This window comes from Balaenoptera musculus, chromosome 7 (assembly GCF_009873245.2).
Source record: "Balaenoptera musculus isolate JJ_BM4_2016_0621 chromosome 7, mBalMus1.pri.v3, whole genome shotgun sequence".
Taxonomy (NCBI): domain Eukaryota; kingdom Metazoa; phylum Chordata; class Mammalia; order Artiodactyla; family Balaenopteridae; genus Balaenoptera; species Balaenoptera musculus.
In genome coordinates, this window is record NC_045791.1 from 1,325,148 (window position 1) to 1,345,336 (window position 20,189).

A 20,189-nucleotide genomic window follows, 5' to 3' on the forward strand; every position below is an offset into this window, starting at 1 on the left:
CAGACAGGGAACATAATGTCCTCAAAGTCCCAGGGCCGCCTAGTGGCAGGGCTATTCTGGGATTCCTGGCTACCGCCTGCCCGGCCTCCCTCAGCCTGACTCTATTCATGCGGCCTTTTGAAAAGTTTCATCAGAGCACGTGACTCCCTACCCAGGACCCCCCGGGGGCCTCCCAAATCTCCCAGAAAATAATCCCCAAGTCTTTCCCAAAGCCTGTCTGCCCGGGTTTATAGGACCTCCTAGCTCCATTCCTCTGTTCCAGCCCAGGTGGCCTTGTGCTGAAATCACCAAGCTCTTACCCCCCACCAGGCTCTGGGCCTTTGCGCTGGCCTCGCCCCACCAGGCTCTGGGCCTTTGCGCTGGCCTCCCTCCACCAGGCGCACCTTCTCTCGGAGAGCCCTGACTTCTCCAGCGTCGCCCGAGCCCCCTCTGTTCCCCTGCCCGACTCGGTTTCCTCCTTACTCTCAGCGCCCTGATGTGAGGGTATTAATGTATTTCTGGTTTGCTCCTGTCCCCTCTTCCGGGCAATGTCTGCAGCTCTGTGGCGGCGGCAGCGCGGCAGCTTTGTGACGCCCCCGCCAGGAGCTGGAGCAGTGTTACTACACAGCAAGCACTTGATACAGGCGGATGAGTGAACGAATGAATGAATGGCTGTTCCTACAGTGACTGTGCCCAGATGTAGCCCCCGCTGACGTGAATGGTCTGGGTGGTTCTCTGAGGTGGGCAGAGGGGTCCGGACAACGGGTCCCCGGGTTGGACTCTGGCCGATGGGAGGCGTGGCGCTCCATCCTGGCCCAACACTGGGAGCTGCTGGGTGGGAAGCGAGCACTCAGAGGCCCTATTTGCTGAGGGCCAGCGTTGTGCCGGCGCTGTGCTCCAGGAAAGCACACGGGGCTGAGTGCAGAGAGACAGTGAAACCAGCGGTCACCAATGGCCTGATCGTGGCTCACCTAGAGGTACAGACATGCCACTCTGAGCCTCGATGTTCTTTCCTGAAAAATGGGGATAAAGACAGGGTTAGTGGTCAAACTAAACGAGACGCTATAAGCAAAGCCCCACGAGGCAGCTGACGTCACTAAGGATGAGCACCTGAGGCACGTCCCCTCCTGACCCAGCTGAGGACTGCCACACTCCAGCTGCTGGCCGACCCGACACGTGCCTGCCCGGATGGGGGGAACCACTGACACGAGTTCCCAGGCCCGTCCTGAGCATCCCAAGCGGGTGAGGGTGGGGTGCGGGCGTGTGGCCAGAGCCCCTGCTGCCTGCTCGTTCCATGGGTCTCAGCCATCCTGGGAGCAGCAGGGCCGGGGGAAGTCCCGCCCTGCGTCCCTGACTTGAGAAAGAGGAAGCCATTGCCTCCATAACCCCACAGGCTGCACCCCAGGACCTGGCAGAAAGGAGGGAGCAGCCCCAGCTGCAGCAGGACCCTGCAGGCGGCTGTCCCTTATGCCTCTGCTGGGAGGCCCCAGGCTCCTCCTCCCCAACCTCTCGTGTGCGCGCGCACACACACACACACGTACACACACACACACACAGCCTGGTCTTGTGCAGCAGCCGGGTGACCTCGGTGCCATGTCCGCTTCATGTTTGCCAGGTCAGCTACCATGAGTGCTTCATTCCTGGGCATTTTATTGCTCTTTAGACCTGGATGAACTTGCATTACTTCTGAGAAGAGCACTGCTATAGCTGGTGGGGCAGAGGGGAAGGTCTGGGCTCTTGTGGCCTCAGGGGACCCCCTTCAACCTCTGCAGGTTAGAGATCGGGGGAAAGGAGCATCCCAGGGCGCTGGAGAATGGTCGGTGGAAAGACTAGGAATTCTGGGGTGAGTGCAGCCTGAGCTTGCAGTGAAGACCCAGGAGTTGCTGTTTGCAAGCACTGAGAGCAGGGCCCAGTGCTGTATGAGCGCTTGTTAAGTGTGTCACATAAGCAAGGTCGGGACAGAAAGACCCCGGGATCGCCCTTGCACTCAGGGAGCCTCGGAGTGTTCGCTGGGGTGGTATAGAGGGAAAAGCCCATGCCCAGCCGTCCAGGGCCTTGGATTCCCCTCCTGGCTCTGTTGTCTTTCAGCCCCATGACTTTGGGCTGAAATCACCCTTGGCCTCTATTTCCTCATCTGTGAAATGGGCACAGTAACACCTACCCTAGCTGCCTCAGGGGGCTTTCGGATATGCAGGGAAACAGAAATAGACAAAAGCAAACCACGTTTATTTTGTTAACAATACTGTAATCTGGTCTGCCTGGCTGCATTTAAAAAAAAAACAGAAACGAAAAAAAATAAAGGCTCCTTCCTGCAGGTCTGGGGAGGTGAGTACTGCTTCCCTGCTGACTCCCCTAGGGATTTGGGGAAGCCCAGGTTGTCTCCCAGGCTGTAAGCAGGCAAGCGGGCCCTCCGCCCTCCCCAGGGTCTGCAGGGAGCAGAGGGTGACTTGTCCCCTGCCCCACAGCCAGTAAATGGTGTAATCATGGTTTGATTATGGACTGCGGGGCTCCAAACATTAGTAATAATTGTCATCATCAGCAGTAACACGTACAGAGTGCTTCTTATGTGCACAAGCACCTCTCGGCAGGAACGTTTTATCTTCAGGGCAACCCTAAGAGTAGTTGGTGTTCCTTGTTTCTGGATGGACACAGGGAGATGCAGAGGTAACGGAGTTTGCCTGAAGCCAGGCAGCTGATGCGCAGCAGCTTTGCTCCAGGTCTGTGACTCCCAGAGGGTGGCCGGTCCTCCTGTCACCGTTTTCAGAGTCACAGCTGCACGCCCAGCCTCACCTCCTCAGAGGACACGGGCCTAAGGGGAGAAGAGGGTGGTCATTCCCACAATCACCAGCCCCGGAAGGGAGCGCCTGACTGCAGGGATGGGGCAACGCACCAGTGTCAGGTTTCCTCGGAGCCCAAGATTTGTGGAGTCTGGGTTTGGCAAGTTGATTTAATCAGAGTGAGAGGATTTGCTTTCTTTATTCCCAGTCACCGTGGAGGGTGTCAGGATTGTGGAATTAGGAAGATAAAATTGAATATGTAAAAATTAAGGTTAAACATCAGGAAGAAGGTTTCCTCTTGTTAAAAATTCATAAGCAATGAACCCAAGTGTCCATTGGCAGGTGAATGGATAACCCAAATGTGGTATATCTATACAATGAATATTATTCAGCCTTAAAAAAGGAAATTCTACTACTCAGCCATAAAAAAGAATGAAATAATGCCCTTTGCAGCGTTATGGATGGACCTAGAGATTATCATACTAAGTGAAGTAAGTCAGACAGAGAAAGACAAGTATCATATGATATCACTTATATGTGGAATCTAAAATACGATATAAATGAACTTAGCTATGAAACAGAAACAGACTCACAGACATAGAGAAGAGACTGGTGGTTGCCAAGGGGGTGGGGTGTGGGGTAAGGATGGATTGGGAGTTTGGGATTAGCAGATACAAACTGTTATATATAGGATGGATAACCAACAAGGTCCTACTGTATAGCACAGGGAGCTATATTCAATATCCTGTGATAAACTATAATGGGAAAGAGTAGGAAAAAGAATATATATATATGTATAACTGAATCACTTTGCCGTACAGCAGAAACTAACACAATTGTAAATCAACTGTACTTCAATAAAAATATATTAAAAAAGGAAATTCGGACACATGCCACAGTGGATGAACCCTGGGGACGTGAAGTGAGCCAGCCACAAGACAAGAGATACTGTGTGATTCCACTCATACTAGGTTCCCAGAGTAGTCAAATCCATAGAGACAGAAAGGAGAGTGGTGGTCGCCAGGGGCCAGGGGAGGGGGAGAGGGAGTTGGTGTATAATGGGGACAGTTTCAGTTGGGGATGATGGAAAGAGTTCTGGGGATGCATGGTGGTAGCACACTCAATTGTACACTTAACCACGGTTTAAAATGGTAAATTTTATATGTATTTTACCACAATAAAAAAGGAATTCGTAGTGCTTAAAATACCAGGATCTGCTTGCACAGACACAGTAGGCAGCATTATCTGTGTGCATTTATCACCATAGGCCTGGCAGTCAGCTGACCTGTGTGTGTGGAAAACGAACCCACCGGATTTCTTTAACCTCTTGAGTAATTCAGACTCAACGCTCAGCCTCACTGGCCTGTGGCCCTCAGCCTGGGCGAGAGCTGACTGAGAAATCTTAGCCCTTTTCCCCGTGTAACTACTTTTTAAAGAGTCTTGTTTTCCTAAGGCCTATAATTATGCTTGCCTCCAGGGTACCCAGGAATTTTTTTTTTTTTTTTTTAATTAGCAAAGAGCATCCTACAAGTATCATGATTTGCGGAGGACAGGCCAAGTGCAGACAGGAGGCCGACGCACTCTGGCAACCAGGTCTCACGTGTCAGCGTCGGCATCCCGGGGGCCAGCGCACTTGGGGTCCGTAATGCATATTGAGAGCTGGAGCATTCACAGACCCACAGAGGTGTCCCCCGTGGGCTGCCCACAGGACGGGGCTCGGTGGCACTTGGCCTGCCTGAGGCTGGCCACAGCCGGGAGCTGGCCGTGCCTCCACAGACAGTTCTAGGTCAGTGTCTCCAGCGTGGGGGGCCGCAGCGTCTGGAGGCCGTGCCCCGGGGCTGCGGGCGCCACACCCGGCCAAGGCCAGGATGGGCAGAAGCCTCTGTCAGCTCTGTCAGCCCTGATTTGCGGCCAAGTCTGTCATCTCCCCGAGTTCAAAGAGCGCTTAGCTGCTTGTCTTTGTCAAGAGCGCAGTTGGGGGTCTTTTATGTGAAGGATGTAGGGTTCCCGGGCTGACTTTGATTATTTATTCATCCCCCTTTGTGGGTGTGTGATCGCCGGGCACCCCGGAGCCCCCCTGTCCTGAGCGCTGCTGCTCTGAAATTCATTGAGCTTTAAAGCCCTTTGAAAAGTGCTTTTCGAGGGAGGGCAAAAGTTTTTGAAGTCCTGTTTCTCTCTCCCCTCCGCAGTGCCGACACATCTCCTGCCACCGTTCCACGCCCCCTTCCCGATTGACATGCGACACCAGGAGGGAAGGTACCATTACGAGCCTCACCCTGTCCACGGTGTGCACGGGTAAGTTCCGCCCGCCGCCCCTGCCTCCGTCCACCTCTGTCACCCCGGCGTGCGCTGACCCGTGTGAAGGGGGACTGTGGGGTGTGAACCCCAGCTCCCCTCTGGTTACCTGAGCAGGAAGCGCACCCATCTCCCACATCATGGCTTCCAAGGATGCAGGGGGTCCTGGTGTGTCCACAAGCGCCCTGAGGCTCTTCCCCCATCCAGGCAGTGGGGACGCCCTGCAGACCAAAGTCCCCATATAAGTACTGTGACTTTGGATCGACGTTGTCCCAACATAATCATTCATAGTGCCCCTCCCCCCTTTCATGCTCTCAAGTATCCCAGTTTGGACAGTGAATTACAGGGTAACCCTACTGATAAGGACAAGCTCAAGGTTATTCTTTGGGGCCTCTCCTACTCCCTGCTTTAAGACCCCCCCAGTGAAGGCGTGTGTCCCCTGTGTGTCTCTCTCTAGACCTGTCCCTGCCCCTCTTCACTCCCACCCAGGGTCTCGGAGCCCGTAGCTGATGTCACTTTTCTTGGTCTTTATGACTCCAAGACTTGACCCCTTGCTACCTCATCCATTTTGCTTCCAGGAGAGAGGCTGAATCCTTCACCCCACCCCCGGTATCTCCACTGCGCCCCACACCTGCCTCTTGACCCAGACACCCGACCTGTCCACGCCAAGCTGCTGTTATGGTTCTAGCCCACCTGGACCTGGGTCTCAGCCCCTACTGCCCAACCTGCCTGGAACGGCCCCTCCTCCTGACCACCTCCTCCAGAGTCCCAAAGCCTCAGCTCAGGGGCCACCTCCTCCTGGGAGCCCACCCTGAGTGGGGGTCCTTCCCTGGATTCCTGCCACACTGTAGCATTGGAATGAGGTGTCTTCACACTCTGTCCAGTGGGCTCTGAGCTTTGCTCTGAGAGCCATCGACACCCTCCATGCATTCCACCCATTGAAGACAGACCCTGCTCCCTCTCCCAGCTCTTGCTGGAATAAAGTCAGTCAAAACTCACTGAGACCCCACTATATTCAAAGCCCTGTGCCTGAGAGGGGGGCAGGTGACTCCTGTTTTGGGGCACCCGCTGCTCACCCCAGACAAAGCAAATCTGGGACTTCTGTGTGCTTTTTCAAGATGTCTTGTATGTTGCAATAATCTCAGACATACAAAAAAGTTGCAAAAATAGTGCAAAGATTTCCCGCATACCCTCACCCGGTTCCTCAAACGTTCACTTCTTACATAACCAAAGACTGGTCCAGTGCTATTAACTAACTCATAAATCTTATCTAAATTTGGTCAGTTGCCTGTGGATGTCCTTTTTTTCCATGTTCAGGATTTAGCCCTTGCATTTAGTTGTCATAACTCCTTCGTCATCTTTAATCCAGGACATGGCTCAGTCTCTCTTGCCTTTCATGACCTTGACACTTTTTTTTTCTTTTCCATTATGGTTTATCACAGGATATTGAATATAGTTCCCTGTGCTATACAGTAGGACCTTGTTGTTTATCCATTCTCTATATACTACTTTGCATCTGCTAACCCCAAACTCCCACTCCATCCTTCCCCACCCCCTCCCCTTTGGCAACCACAAGTCTGTTCTCTGTCTGTGAGTCTGTTTCTGTGTCATAGATAAGTTCATTTGTGTCGTATTTTAGATTCCACATATAAGTGATGTCATATGGTGTTTGTCTTTCTCTGTTTGACTTACTTCACTCAGTATGACAATCTCTTGGTCCATCCGTGTTGCTGCAAATGGCACTATTTCATTCTTTTTTATGACTGAGTAGTATTCCATTGTATGTATGTATCACATCTTCTTTATCCATTCATCTGTTGATGGATACTTAGGTTGCTTCCATGTCTCGGCTGTTGTAACCAGAGCTGCTATGAACATTGGGGTGCATATTAGAGTTTTGTCCGGATATATGCCCAGGAGTGGGATTGCTGGATCATATGGCAACTCTGTTTTCAGTTTTCTGAGGAACCGCCATGCTGTTCTTTGAAGTGGCTGCACAAATTTACATATGACCTTGACACTTGAAGAGGAAAGGCCAGTTACTGTATAAAATTTCCTCGATTTGGGTTTGCCTGGTGTTTCCTCCTGATAAATTCAGATGATGCATTGGGGGGATACTCCCATAGAAGTGGTGCTGTGCCCTCCTAGTGCATCGTGTTGGGGCCCATGACGACCATACTTCTCATCCCTGGAGATGGCTAACTTTGATCGTTTGCTTACGGTGACGTCTGCTGGGTTTCTCCACTTTAAAGTTCATCCCTTTGTAATTACAAGTCCCTTGTGGGACAATACTTGGGTAATATGTAAATTCCTATTTCTCATATTTTCACCCACTCACTTGAACATCCATTGATGATTCTTGCCAAAAACAGTAACGTCTAGTATTTGCTAAATGGTAATTTTCTATTTCCGTGATTCCTTCCACATTTATCGATTGGAATTCTACTGTAGGAAGAGCTGTCCCTTCTCCCCCATTTCTCTGTTTATTTGATCATTTATCTGTGTCAAATCAATGTGTGGATATTTGTCCTCTTCTGTGAGTTATACTCTATTGCTGTCACTATTTATTGTGTTGTTCAAACTGTCCCAGATTTGTGCGTTGGGAGTCCCTTCAAGTTGTCCCCTGTGTCATGTTGGGATCTTTGCGTTTTATTTTGGTGCATGTAGCTGGTTCTCACTTGACTAGGGCCTGCTGCTGATAGGCCTGTGTCCCCCTGGTGGACGGTGGGGCCGTTTCAGCCCTCTGCCCACCTCCCACGCTTCTCCAGCTGCAGGTGGCTGAGACCACAGCTCAGGTGGCTTCTGGAACGTGCGTACTCTTAGAGCTGGTGGATCACCCCAAAATTGCTCAGTTGGTGGCATCTGAGAATCCTATGACTATCAAGGGGGCTGAGTCCCTTTCCAGGAGGGGGTTGGAGTGGCTGATTTTCTGCTCTTGAGAACTGTTTGGCTGGTTCCGTGACACAGATCCTGGGCACGGCAGGCCTGCAGCGAGGTGCTCCCCGCGAGGGGCCCTGTGCTGGTCAGAGACATGCGCACTGCTGAGAGCTCCCTGGGGGGCGTGCAGGCAGGTGTGCGTCCCTGCAGGGGAGCATCCTGGCTCCCATGTCCCCACATACCTAGGGGCAACGACAGAGATGGAAGAAGACGTCACCACTGACGACTGCCGTTTCTCGAAATAACTCTGACCTTGTGGACAGACTCTGCTGTAAACACTTCCTGTGTTCATCTTACTTAATCCTCTCAACCCTAAAAGATGTGCATTTCATGTCAGCCCCATGTTACAGATGAAGGAACTGAGGCAGCACAGAGAGGTTAAATAATTCATCCTTAGGGCCTCCACTGAGGGAGTGAGAGAGTTTGAAATCTAATTACCGCCTCCTGAGCCCCGGCCCTCGGCCGCATGCTGGCCTCGCTCTTGGGAGCACGTGTATGACCACAGGTCGCCTGCACGGGTCCAGACAATTCCTTCTTGAAAGCTCACCTAGCCCTTTGCTAGGGCACTGCCCCCAAACCTCTGGACCAGCCGCCTCCCCAGGGAGGCTCAGGCCCCAGCCCAGACTTGCTGAGTCAGAGACTCTAGGATGGGCCCACCGTTTGTTTTTTATTTTTTTTGGTTTTTTAAATAAATTTATTTATTTATTTTTGGCTGCGTTGGGTCTTCGTTGCTGCGTGCGGGCTTTCTCTAGTTGTGGCGAGCAGGGGCTACTCTTCGTTGCGGTGCACGGGCTTCTCATTGCGGTGGCTTCTCTCGCTGCAGAGCACGGGCTCTAGGCGTGCGGGCTTCAGTAGTTGTGGCCCGTGGGCTCAGTAGTTGTGGCTCGTGGGCTCTAGAGCACAGGCTCAGTAGTTGTGGCGCACGGGCTTAGTTGCTCCGTGGCATGTGGGATCTTCCCGGACCAGGGATCGAACCCGTGTCCCCTGCATTGGCAGGCGGATTCTCAACCACTGCGCTACCAGGGAAGCCTTCATCGTGTGTTTTTAACACACATTACAGGCTTGAGATGCTCCGGCCGCAGGCAGGACCTTGGCACTGAGTCAGGGGCCCTCAGTACTGTCACTCCCCGGGCTAGTAGAGAGCTGTGGCCGGGAGGTGGACCGCCCCGAGTTTTCTCCAGGCTCTGCCATTCCCCAGGTCAGGATTGGACACAGGCCACGTCCCGTCCCAGGGCCTGCTTCCCTCCTGGCCAGTGAGGGACAGAGAATGGGTGGGGCACCCAGAGAAGCAGGAAGTAGAGGTGGCAGGCAGCAGCGGAGGGCTGGGGGCCTGTGGAAATGGCCTTGTCACTCACTGGCCTGGATGGCTCTTTACTTGTAGGGCTGTTTCCTGCTGCTGTAACTGCCTGTCTCCAACTTGGTGGCTTAAAACGATGCAGATGTACTCTGAGAGCTGTGGGGGACAGAAGTCAGAAGTCAGTCTTCTGGGCCTAAAATCAAGGTGTTGGCAGGGCTGGTTTCCTCCTGGAAGCTTCCGGCTTCTGGAGAGGACCCATTTCCTTGACTTTTGCAGCTTCTGCAGGCTGCCTGCGCTCCTTGGCCCGTGATCCCAGCCCCTCACCACACCGCCTTTTTGCCTCCTGCTTCTTTCTCACATCACCTTCTTCCTCATCTGCAGGAGTTTTCTCCCTCTGCCTCTCTTATAAGGATGGCAGTGATTGCTTTTAGGGCCCTGAAATCCAGGACCCCCTTCTTGTCTCACAATCATTAACTCAATTTCATCTACAAAGTCCCTTTTCCCATAGAAGGTGGCATTCAGGGGTTCCTGGATTAGAACACGGACATCTCTGCGTGTCATTATTCGGCTCATTTGTGATCATCAAGCCCCAGTGCTAAGTCTGGCATCACCCAGCAGAAGACAATAAAAGGTGTCAATCATCTGTGCAGGGCCTGCAGGGGCCAGGCTCTGCACTGCAGCCTGGTTGTGCGCTATTAGGTGACCCTCCTGACGGCCCCGTGAAATGGGGCTGTAGTATGCATCTTACCGATGCAGAGGCTGAGGCCCAGAGGGGTGCACCGACTCTCCCAGGTCACCCTTGCACGGTGGGCCTGCTTGCTTCTGCTCCAGGGTTGAGGGGCCCAGCACCCCAGCCCCCCCCCACCCCCCAAAGCCCGCCTCTGGCTGGGGTGCGCTCCCAGCAACTCTACGTTATCCTGGAGGCCGTTGGCTCCTGCCCAGGCCACAGGGGGGACACAGCACGTGTTCAGGGCTAACCTCGGGCCCTGGAAAGCCCACCCCTTCATCCCCCCAGGTGGGTGCCCCAGGTGGGAAACAGGATAAAGCCTGGGAGGAAAACGGGCCCCCTGGTCGGGGGCCTGGCGCAGAGCCCGATCCCTCAAGCCCCTGCTGTAGCCGCTCCTCCTCGCCGGCGCCAAACGCGCGTCTAATCACGCAGACGTTGCGCAGCAAATGACGTGCGGCGTCGTCTCCCGTCCTGTCGCCAGAGCCTCTGCGGCTGCTCGGCGCCCGGGACAACTGCCCATTGGCTCGCCTGGCCGCGGTGGGCGTGGCCCCGGGCGGAGCGCTCCGCCCCCGGCCCTGCCAGGCCACCTGGGCTTGAACCCCAGCGCTGGACGCACCAGCCTTGGGATGTGACTACCTGACCAGCCTGAACGAATGAACCTGTTTTCTCATCTGTAAAAGCGCGTGATAATAGTACCTACCCCATCTACTGAGTTATTTGGAAAATTAAATGGGGTAATACGAAGAGCGCATTTAGAACAGTTTGGAAACATGCAGTAGATGTTAAGGAGGATTGTGATTACTGTCGTTATTAGAGATGGAGGTTCATTGTGGCAGAAGCAGGCCATGGCGTGACCTTGGAAGAGGATGCTGTCTGGGGGCCAGGCCGTGGGAAGGTGGAGAATGGGGATGGCGGGAGGAGGGGTCTTTTTTCCCCCCAGTTGAGGAATTTGGACTTTACCCTTTTGGCAGCCAGGAGCAGGGGGAGTGGACCGGTTCATTTTCAGGGTAACCATAGGAGCTGTTGGAGAAGTGGGGGGCATGGGAAGGACACCGGCTACAGCTGTCACTGTGGTTGGGACAGAGGAGGAGCCGGGCCAGGGCTGCCCGCACACCGGCCCAAACAGGCAGCTACACGTGGGAGGAGCAGGCGGTGGGTCCAGGGTGTGGAAACCCACCCCGTGCCGCCCATCTGGACGGCTCCCTATTAGACACCCGCCCCCCAGCCCTCTCCAGAGCTACCTTCCTGGAGGTGCAAACCCACCACCGGCCTTGCATGGCTTACTAATGCTCAGATGGTTCCAGAAGGGTAAATGACACTGGACTCGTGGAGCGGCACCTGCCACCTGCATAAATCACAGGTGGTGGGGAGACAGATGGTTGGGGGATGATCTTGCTGGTCAGGTGTGGTTTTCCCGTGACCCTGCCCCCCCGTGGGGACATGCTCCTGAGTCTCCGAGAGTCCGTTCTCAAGGGCAGGGGAGAGTCCCGCGGTCTCTCCATCACCTGGTAACCGCTAGCAGGGAACAGCTCTTTGGATCCCCTCCTGCCCCTGCCCCTTGGAAGCAGGCTCAGCAGGGAACGTGGGGACCAAGGCTGAGGCGGAGCACGGCAGGGCCCTCAGCTGGAGCCCCCCTACCTCCTCGGTGTGTGCGGGAGTCAGGGCTGCCTTGGGCCGGGACCAACTCACGTGTTTGCAGGGAGGGTAGAAGCTTGTGTTCCTGGTGCAGGAGACTGGGTAGGTCCTCAACTCCTCACCCTGCTTGTGAGGTCCTTCCCATCCGAGCCCTGCCCTGGGGCTTCAGAGAGGACCAGTTCCAACTGCTCGCAGCCCAGAAGGGTTAGAGACACCAGCTCATGGAGCAGTTCTCAAACCTGGCTGAAAATCTGAACTAGGATGTGTCTGAAAGATGCACACTCCTAGGCCCCGACCCCGGAAGTTCTGGCTCTTTCAGGCTAAGGTGAGGCCTGGGAATATGCCTGTTTATAGACACCCACAGGCCAGAGTTAGGGGCCACCCTGCTTATTTTATACCCAAGAAAGCGGGCCCAGAGCTGTGTTTTGGTTGTCCAGAGTCAGAGCTAGCAGGCCTTTAGGCCTTTTCTCTCCATGATAACCACTCTACAGTATGGGTGTAAAACATCCCCTGGTTCCTCCTCATCACCCACTCACAGATACTCACGAGTTGACCTAAGTCTCTTCATATTCCCAGTCTGCGGAAGGAGGTGCGCATGCTGGAGGGGGTGGGGGAGAAGGGGACGGACACAGCATCTCAACCATAGGGAGGACAGTCCCCCACCGCTCTCCACTTGCCGGTCTCCATACCTGACCTCTGACATCCACGACCCCCAGCACCTGCCTGGATTCTGGACCTGAAGATCACCCGATCCTGAGCTGTAATTGGTGAGCAGTGCTCCAGCCGTCGCAGCCAAGGCCACCCTGCACGGAGAAGGAAGGGGGCAGGGCTCTTGCTAGGGACAGATGGCTCCTGGACTTAGCCATCAGTTCTTGGAAAGTCCACACGTACTTTAAAGTCCCGGGGGCTTCCCTGGTGGCGCAGTGGTTGAGAATCTGCCTGCCAGTGCAGGGGACACGGGTTCGAGCCCTGGTCTGGGAAGATCCCACATGCCGCGGAGCAACTGGGCCCGTGAGCCACAACTACTGAGCCTGCGCGTCTGGAGCCTGTGCTCCGCAACAAGAGAGGCCGCGACAGTGAGAGGCCCGCGCACCGCGATGAAGAGTGGCCCCCGCTTGCCGCAACTAGAGAAAGCCCTCGCACAGAAACGAAGACCCAACACAGCCAAAAATAAATGAATGAATGAATAAATAAATAAATAAATATAAATAAAATTTAAAAAAATAATAAAGTCCTGGGTACTTTAAGGAGTGCCAGCCAGTGGGTGTGAAGGCCTCTGCTTCCCACCATCTTCTGGCCACTCCGTCACGCGTGTACACTGCCCACCCCCACCCCCACCCCCACCAGAGCTGTGCCGGACGGCCGGACCCTGCCTCGTCTTGGGGACTGCGTATCAGTGGGGATGGTCCTCCCCGCTTCCCTCAAGAAGGTAGTTTCTTGGCTGTTGCTGACTGAGCTCACGAACGGTCAGATCTGGGGGGATTTGAAGATGGCTTTTGCCAAGGTCAGCGTTCCATCAGGACGGCACCGGCTCGTTGTGAGAGTACTAAACAGTCAGCTCGGCTTGCGACTCACCTGCGTTGCCCTGGGCCCCTGACAGCTCTGTCCTCAGCCAGCCACCGAGGGGGGCAGAAAGACACGTGAAGATTTTCTTCTTGATTCTTGGCCCAGCATGCCAGGTTCACGGTTCAGAGAGGACCGGCTTTGTTTGTGTTTCGAGAAGACCGTTCTCTGCCCTCTGCAAATGTGCATGCTTTTGCCAAGCGACAGATGGAAGAAAGGAGGAAACGTCCAAAGGGCATGTCCGCCTGGATCCCGGGCCAAGATGCTGGGCGGGCTCCCGGTCGCTCACCAGGGGCCTTGTCCTCCTCCCCCTCGGCCCACACTGCCCCTCCGTCTCCAGGGAGCGCTCCTTAAAAGCCACGTGGCTGACCGCATCTTCAGAGGAACTGCCCGGCAGGTGGACACGGAGCCCAGAAAAGCCCAGGACTACGCAGTTGTAGGGCAGCTCGCCCTCCTCCCTCGGCTGTCTGGGGGCCGAGTGACAGACAGACGTGGAGTCTTGGCTCCCGGTGATGGGCGTGGCCCTCAGAGAGACCTCCAGGCAGGTCCCTTCCTGTCTCTGGGTGGCAGGATGCTGGGCTCAGGCTAACTGAGACGCAGCCACAGCAGCCTGTGTCCAGCCCTCTGGATTATGTCACCCGACCCTCATCAGCACCACATAGAAAGGCAGCATGTCACTCCCGCTGGATATGTGGGGAAGCTGAGGCGCGGCGAGGGTGACCGCTGTCTCCAGGGACATTCTGCTAGTAAGTAGCACAGCGGGGACTTGAACCCAGGCAGCTTGACCCTAGAGGGCTCTTCTCCGCCCTGACCCCTCTGCAGAAGCCTCTCTCCTCTGAGAGCTTCAGATCCCCAGCTCCAGGATCGTGCTCAGCGGCGTGGGTCGGACAGCTCATTTATAATGGAATCCGCCCGTAAAAGTTTAACAAGGAGCGTGTCTGATAAGGCGGCCCGCTCTTTGATCTTTGCTGAACGCCGGCCCTCGCAGAAGGGTTGCTGCTTGACTCTGGGCTTTGCAGAGAGCAAAGTGTGGTCAGCCGAGGGCAGGAGGGGATCCGGGAGTGAAGCAAATCTTGATGTGCAGAAATGAGGCGGGCCTACAGCAGGGGAGGGTGCACAGAGCAGGCGTGGGGAGGCACTGCCCGGTGGAAAGGTCCTGCAGGGTTGAGAGGTGATCTTCCTGGTTCCCCTCCGGACCCGCTGGGCCCCCATCATCTTGGGCAGTTCCCACCCCACACCCCCAGGATGTAGGAGAACAGGGTGGGGCCAGCGTTCAAGTCCTGTGCCATCTATATACCCTTGACATCCTTGGGCGGGCTGTTAACCTCCAGAGCCTCGGTTTCCCCGTCTCTAAAATGGAGACAAAACAGTAGCCCACGTGGGGCGCTTGTGAGAATTAGGTGAGTGAGTGAGTATAAAGCACAGAGGACAGGTCCTGGTGCCCAGTGGTTGCTGAACAATGGCTTGCTCTTTCCACTCTCCTGTTGGCACCAGAAGGAAACCCACATTTCATTCCAGGCACTCTGCTGGGTGCTGGGCAGATGATATTATATCCAGTCCTCTCAGTGCCCTGTAAGGTGGGTGATAGTCTCCCCCATTCATAGAGCAGAAAATTGGAGGTTTCCGGAATTTAAGGGCTTGCCAAGATCACTCAGCCAGAAAGTGAGATCTGACCCTCAAGCCTGAGCTCTTCTCTATGCTGTGATTATCCTCGGAGAGGAAGAGGCATCTCATTGTAGGTCTTAGGGCTACGGTTATCTTTGCTGTTATCTTTGCTGTAATCAATCCAAAGGAATTAATCACTAACAGTAAAATTTCAGGTGTTGGTGGACAGATTTGCCTTTGAGGGTGGGGGGGGAGGGCTTTTCCCACTGTCCGCGTCCGTGTCGTTCACTCCGGGTGGAAGCTGCTGCTGGTGCCCAGAATGCATCCGTTTACTGAGCCTAATTCATTCTTGCTGGATTTATCTGTGTCCCAAGTGCTATCACTCGGGGTCACTCCTGCCAGCCTTGGTCCACACTGGTTGAGAGAATTCGTGAGCAGTGCTCTGCCCCTGAGTCCTGTTGCAGCCATTCTCCAAGCCTCCATCACTGCAGCCAGCGTCGCTGTACCAATTATGTGCCGTGGGGCCCACGGGGAAGAAATATGTCCGGCACCATGTGAGTCCCTTCCTTCATCTTCCTCTTCCAGGAGCTGTATTTCTGAAATGTGAACTTGACCTGTCCCACATAAGCAAAGTAGCGTTTACTTGTTGCTTCACTCAGGGGGAAGTTCTTAGCACTTGTTCATTTCATGACACTCACCCAGTGCCTGTGATGTGCCAGCCTTGCACCGGGGATACGGTCCAAGGAGGTGCAGTCTGGGTACTCACAGCCGTCTCATGGCCTGGGAGGGGGAGGGGGGAAATCGAGCAGTTACAGAGTGGTGTGCAGGTGGGAGAGGAGGGGTCGGGCGAACCCAGAGCACCAGGAAACCAGGAGCGGAAAGCATTTGTCAGCAGGAAGGCACGGAGGCCTGCCTCTGCCCATCCCACTGCTAGCCCCAGAGTTGCCCTTGTTCCAGTGAGGGGCCTCGACTCCCGGGCCCTTTTCAAAGCACACACTAATGGACTCCAAAGCTGGGTAGAAATTGACAGCCCACCCACCTCTAAGAAGACGAGATGTCTTATCTAAACTATTTGGGATTATCCATCTCGATTTGACAGGCATCCAGGAAAGGAAATTCCACACACCCCGTTGGCTGGCCAGGCCGGAGTGGAAGAATTCTCACCGTGGAGGAGTTTCCCTGCATGTAGCCCCCCCTCCGCCCAGGCCTGTTCTCCTTGCTTAAGCCCAGACCCCTAGGGAAGCCTAACGAAGCCCCTCCCCCAACCCCAAGACCAAGTGTCTCACTCCCATCTGTGGCTCCCCCTCCAGCCCCCTGCATTTGCCCTGTGATGGGACCGTCCCCATAAAGCCGTGACTGTCTGGAAGATTCTGCTCAGCTGTGCTCAGCCAAGGGTGGCTCCTCTTACAGATGCAGGACCCACATACCCGGAGGCTAACTCACACCTCAGGTACCTGGGCGGGGGATGGCTAATCGCCCGGCTCCCCAGACAGGTGTTTGGAACCCACCGCCTCCCCCTCCACCCCCCAGCTCTGCACAAGTCATCACTTTGCTAGGAGAAAAGTGTCCTTGATAACCTACTCTTGTTTCTTCTGCGTTTTGGGGTTTGTATGTTTGAAAGAACTGATCACCTTCCCAACCTTGTGCTCCGAGGAGAAGAAAGTGTGATAAAGGGTGGGTGACTGAATTAACCCCCGTTGCCTGTGTGGCTAGAGCTTAACCAAGTCCATCTGTATGGCCTCCTTTGTAGGTGCAATTTTATAACCTAATTTCCCTACCAAAACATCAGTGTTTACTTAGTAAGAAATCTGCTCTTCATCAGCTGAACACAGTGATTTCTTTATTATGGGTCTGCCCTGCTCGGGGAGTGACAGCTGAGAGCTGGCGCTCAGCTAGGTCTGGCGGAACGTGCATGTCTGGGATGGGAACGGGGTGAGCGGAGGGTCGGAAGGATTGCATATGTATACAGATGTGTGTCGGTCGCAGAGCAGGGTTAGGGTTACAGTTATGCTCTGGGGCTGGCTGGGAGGGAACCTGGCAGCAGAGAGATGGAGCGGCCAAGATGAGCCCACTGGGTGACCCCGGAGACAATCACTGGACCCTCAAACCCTTCTAGCAGCCCACACAGGTTCTCCACAACAGCCCTGCGGTCTCTCCACTCCCCACCCCAGAACCCCCGTCCGCTCGGCCGGCTTCTAACCAGAGGCCAGCTTCTACCCAGCCATCCTTTTTAAAAATCTCATCTTATTACACTGAAGACGTACAAAAGGATAGTAAAAGCATGGTTACGATGTAAAGAGTATTAATGACCATTGTCCCCTGCTCTGCCCGAGAACGGGGGATGTGCCAGCACCTTTGAGGCCCCGTGTGGCCCTCCAGGGTCCTGCCCCGGGGCTCCCCCTCCACCACCCTCTGGGACTTGGCGTTATCACCCCCTGCGTCTGTAACAGTTGTACCTGATGTCTGACTCTTGTAATAATACATTGTTTGGGTTTGCTCTGTGTGCTTTATATAAATAGAGCAATTCTATTCTATATAAATAGAATCATTGCAGATGGATTCTTGGGGAACCTGGTTTTCACGGGTCATGGAATGTTCCAGGGAGTCATCCCATTGGTGCGTAGGGCTCTTAATTCGTTAATTCTCACTGCTCTGAAGCAGTCTGTACTGACAGGCACTTGGGATGCGTCTGTGCTTTTGCTATTTTGAACATCGTTGCAGTGAAAGCTCTAGCACCATCCTCCAGGCCTCACGTACCACCCATTCCTTAGAATAAATGTGTGTTTGAGAACGAAATTGCTGAGTCATGGTGTAGTCACATTTTTAACCCTCCTCGATGTTGCCAGACTTTTTCCCGAGCCACTCCCACCAGCAGTGTTTGAGGGCTCAGCCTGCTCCGCATCCTTGTTATCAGGGTGATGTCATCCACATTTTAATTTTTGCTTAAATGGCATCTCCTGTGATTCGATTTTTTTATTTCCCATATCACTAATGATGCTGACTACATCCTTTCATATGTTTCTTGGCCAATAATGTTTCCTGCTCGTGAAATGCCTGTTCAGCTATTTTGCCCATTTTTCTATGGAATTGTCTTTTTCCTATTGATTTGACTAAGCTTTTTATATATTAAGGCTACTCATTTTGTGGTTGGTTATCTCTGGTGCAAATATCCTCTCCCAGTCTGTGCCCACTCTCTTTGCTCCCATGATGAAGTGTCTGGGTGACGGGAAGTGCCTGTTAAAACCCGGCTCAGGTTACCAACATTTGCTTCATGGTTTTCCCCTCATGTTCTCCCCCCACCCAGCTGTCTGGTCTGACCTTCAGCCCTAGGACTCTGCTGCCTATTCCCCGATTTGACCCACCCTTTTTTCAGCTATTCTCCTGTCTCGAAACACCAAGCCTGCACCACTCACTGCCTCCTTTCCATTCCCCTGTGAGAGTCGAGGCCCAGCTCAGATGCCACCTCCTGCGGGAAGCCTTCTCAGATTGCCCCAGCAGAGTGAATGAATCCTTTCCTTCCCACCCCTCTTTCTGCTCCAGCACCTTGTATACTGTTTGTAGGCTGCAGTCAGTGTCCACGCTCCCTCCCTGATCCCAGAGGTCCCAGCATGGTGATTTTGTTTTATTGAAGTATAGTTGATTTACAATATTGTGTTAGTTTCATGTGTACAGCAAAGTGATTCGGTTACATATATGTCTTTTTCAGATTATTTTCCATTATAGGTTATTACAAGATATTGAATATAGTTCCCTGTGTATGCGGTAGGACCTTGTTGTTTATCTGTTTTATGTATATTAGTGTGTATCTGTTAATCCCGAATTCCTAATTTATCCCCCACCCCCACCTTTCTCCTTTGGTAACCATAAGTTTGTTTTCTATGTCTATGAGTCTGTTTCTGTTTTGTAGGTAAGTTCATTTGTATCATTTTTTTAGATTCCACATATAAGCAAAATCATATGGTATTTGTCTTTCCCTGTCTGACTTACTTCACTTAGTATGATCATTTCTAGGTCCGTCATGTTGCTGCAATTGGCCTTATTTCATTCTTTTTTATGGCTGAGTAATATTCCATTGTATATATGTGACACATCTTCTTTATCCATTCATCCGTCAATGGACATTTAGGTTGCTTCCATGTCTTGGCTCTTGTACACAGTCCAGCGTTTGTGATTTTGCAGGGGTGTCTTTTTCCCAACAGCTTGTCATCACCACAGCCTCATGGGCACTCATGCCCTTTGCTGAGATCTGTGCGTGGGAGGGGGGTTCGAGGCAGGGGAATGTCAGGGTTGACCAGACGCCCCTGGTTCAGCACGTGTCAGTCAGGTGGGCAGCCACCTGCCCCACTTCCTGGGGGCGGGGTCCTGGCCGAGTCTTCCTCCGACCTCCAGCTCCCTGCCCAGCATCATCAGGGGCCCATACTCTGAGGCTGGCAGAGGGGATGATGCGTGACCACAGGAACAAAGTCAGTGAGTGCCCGGCTGCTTTGGTCCAGCTCCTGTTTACAGGTGTCCTTCTTGCTGGTTTTCAGAGCCTCCCCACGTGGACAGGTGCAGCCCAGGTGCACCAGAGTGTGCGGGTTGGTCTTTGATTTGGGGAGAGGCAATTCTCCAGTGATTTCCAAGAGAATTCACTGCACCTCTCTTTACAGTTGCAACCCCCCTTAGTATATTTTGAAAAGGACTTGATTTCTGGAACTTTTAAAATTAATGTATGAAAAAGGTGGTAAGCAACCTTGCCAAGGTACAGTTTCATATACAAAAAAAAAGGAGACAAGCAAGGAACAACAAAGCCAACAAACAAAAGCCTTGAAGAGGGGACTTCCCTGGTGGTGCAGTAGTTAGGAATCCGCCTGCCAATGCAGGGCACACGGGTTTGAGCCCTGGTCTGGGAAGATCCCACATGCTGCAGAGCAACTAAGCCCGTGTGCCACAACTATTGAGCCTGTGGTCTAGAGCCCGCGAGCCACAACTACTGAGCCAGCGTGCCACAGCTATTGAATCCCACGTGCCTAGAGCCCATGCTCCGCAACAAGAGAAGCCACTGCCATGAGAAGCCTGCGCACCGCAACGAAGAGTAGCCCCCGCTCTCCACAACTAGAGAAAGCCCGCGTGTAGCAACAAAGACCCAACGCAGCCAGAAATAAATAAATAAATTTATTTTTTTAAAAAAAGCCTTGGAGAGGAGATTGAACTCCACACAGTCTGGCGCGATGGAGCTCTGTTTCTATCTGTTCGTAGGCCAAGGGCAGCGGCCTTGCCGTGCAAAGGTGCCTGTGAGAGCAGACACATGCCCACCCTGCCTTCCGGGTGCTAAGGAGCCCCAGTTTGGGGAAGAGCAGCAAGGCCAGCTTTGGGGAATTCATTTGCTTTCTGG

General features: G+C 53.6%; 1 protein-coding gene across 3 annotated transcripts in view; it reads left to right on the forward strand.

Moving 5' to 3' along the window:
• GLI2 (GLI family zinc finger 2) overlaps positions 1-20,189 on the forward strand; it is a 245,708-nt gene that overhangs the window by 176,755 nt on the left and 48,764 nt on the right. For 2 of the 3 annotated variants that reach the window (XM_036856901.1, XM_036856903.1), the window contains exon 3: positions 4,946-5,051. The exons of the other annotated variant lie outside the window; for it this stretch is intronic. In XM_036856901.1, the coding sequence (XP_036712796.1) occupies positions 4,946-5,051 (106 nt within the window). The remainder of the gene's footprint in view (positions 1-4,945; positions 5,052-20,189) is intronic. 3 annotated transcript variants of the gene reach the window in all.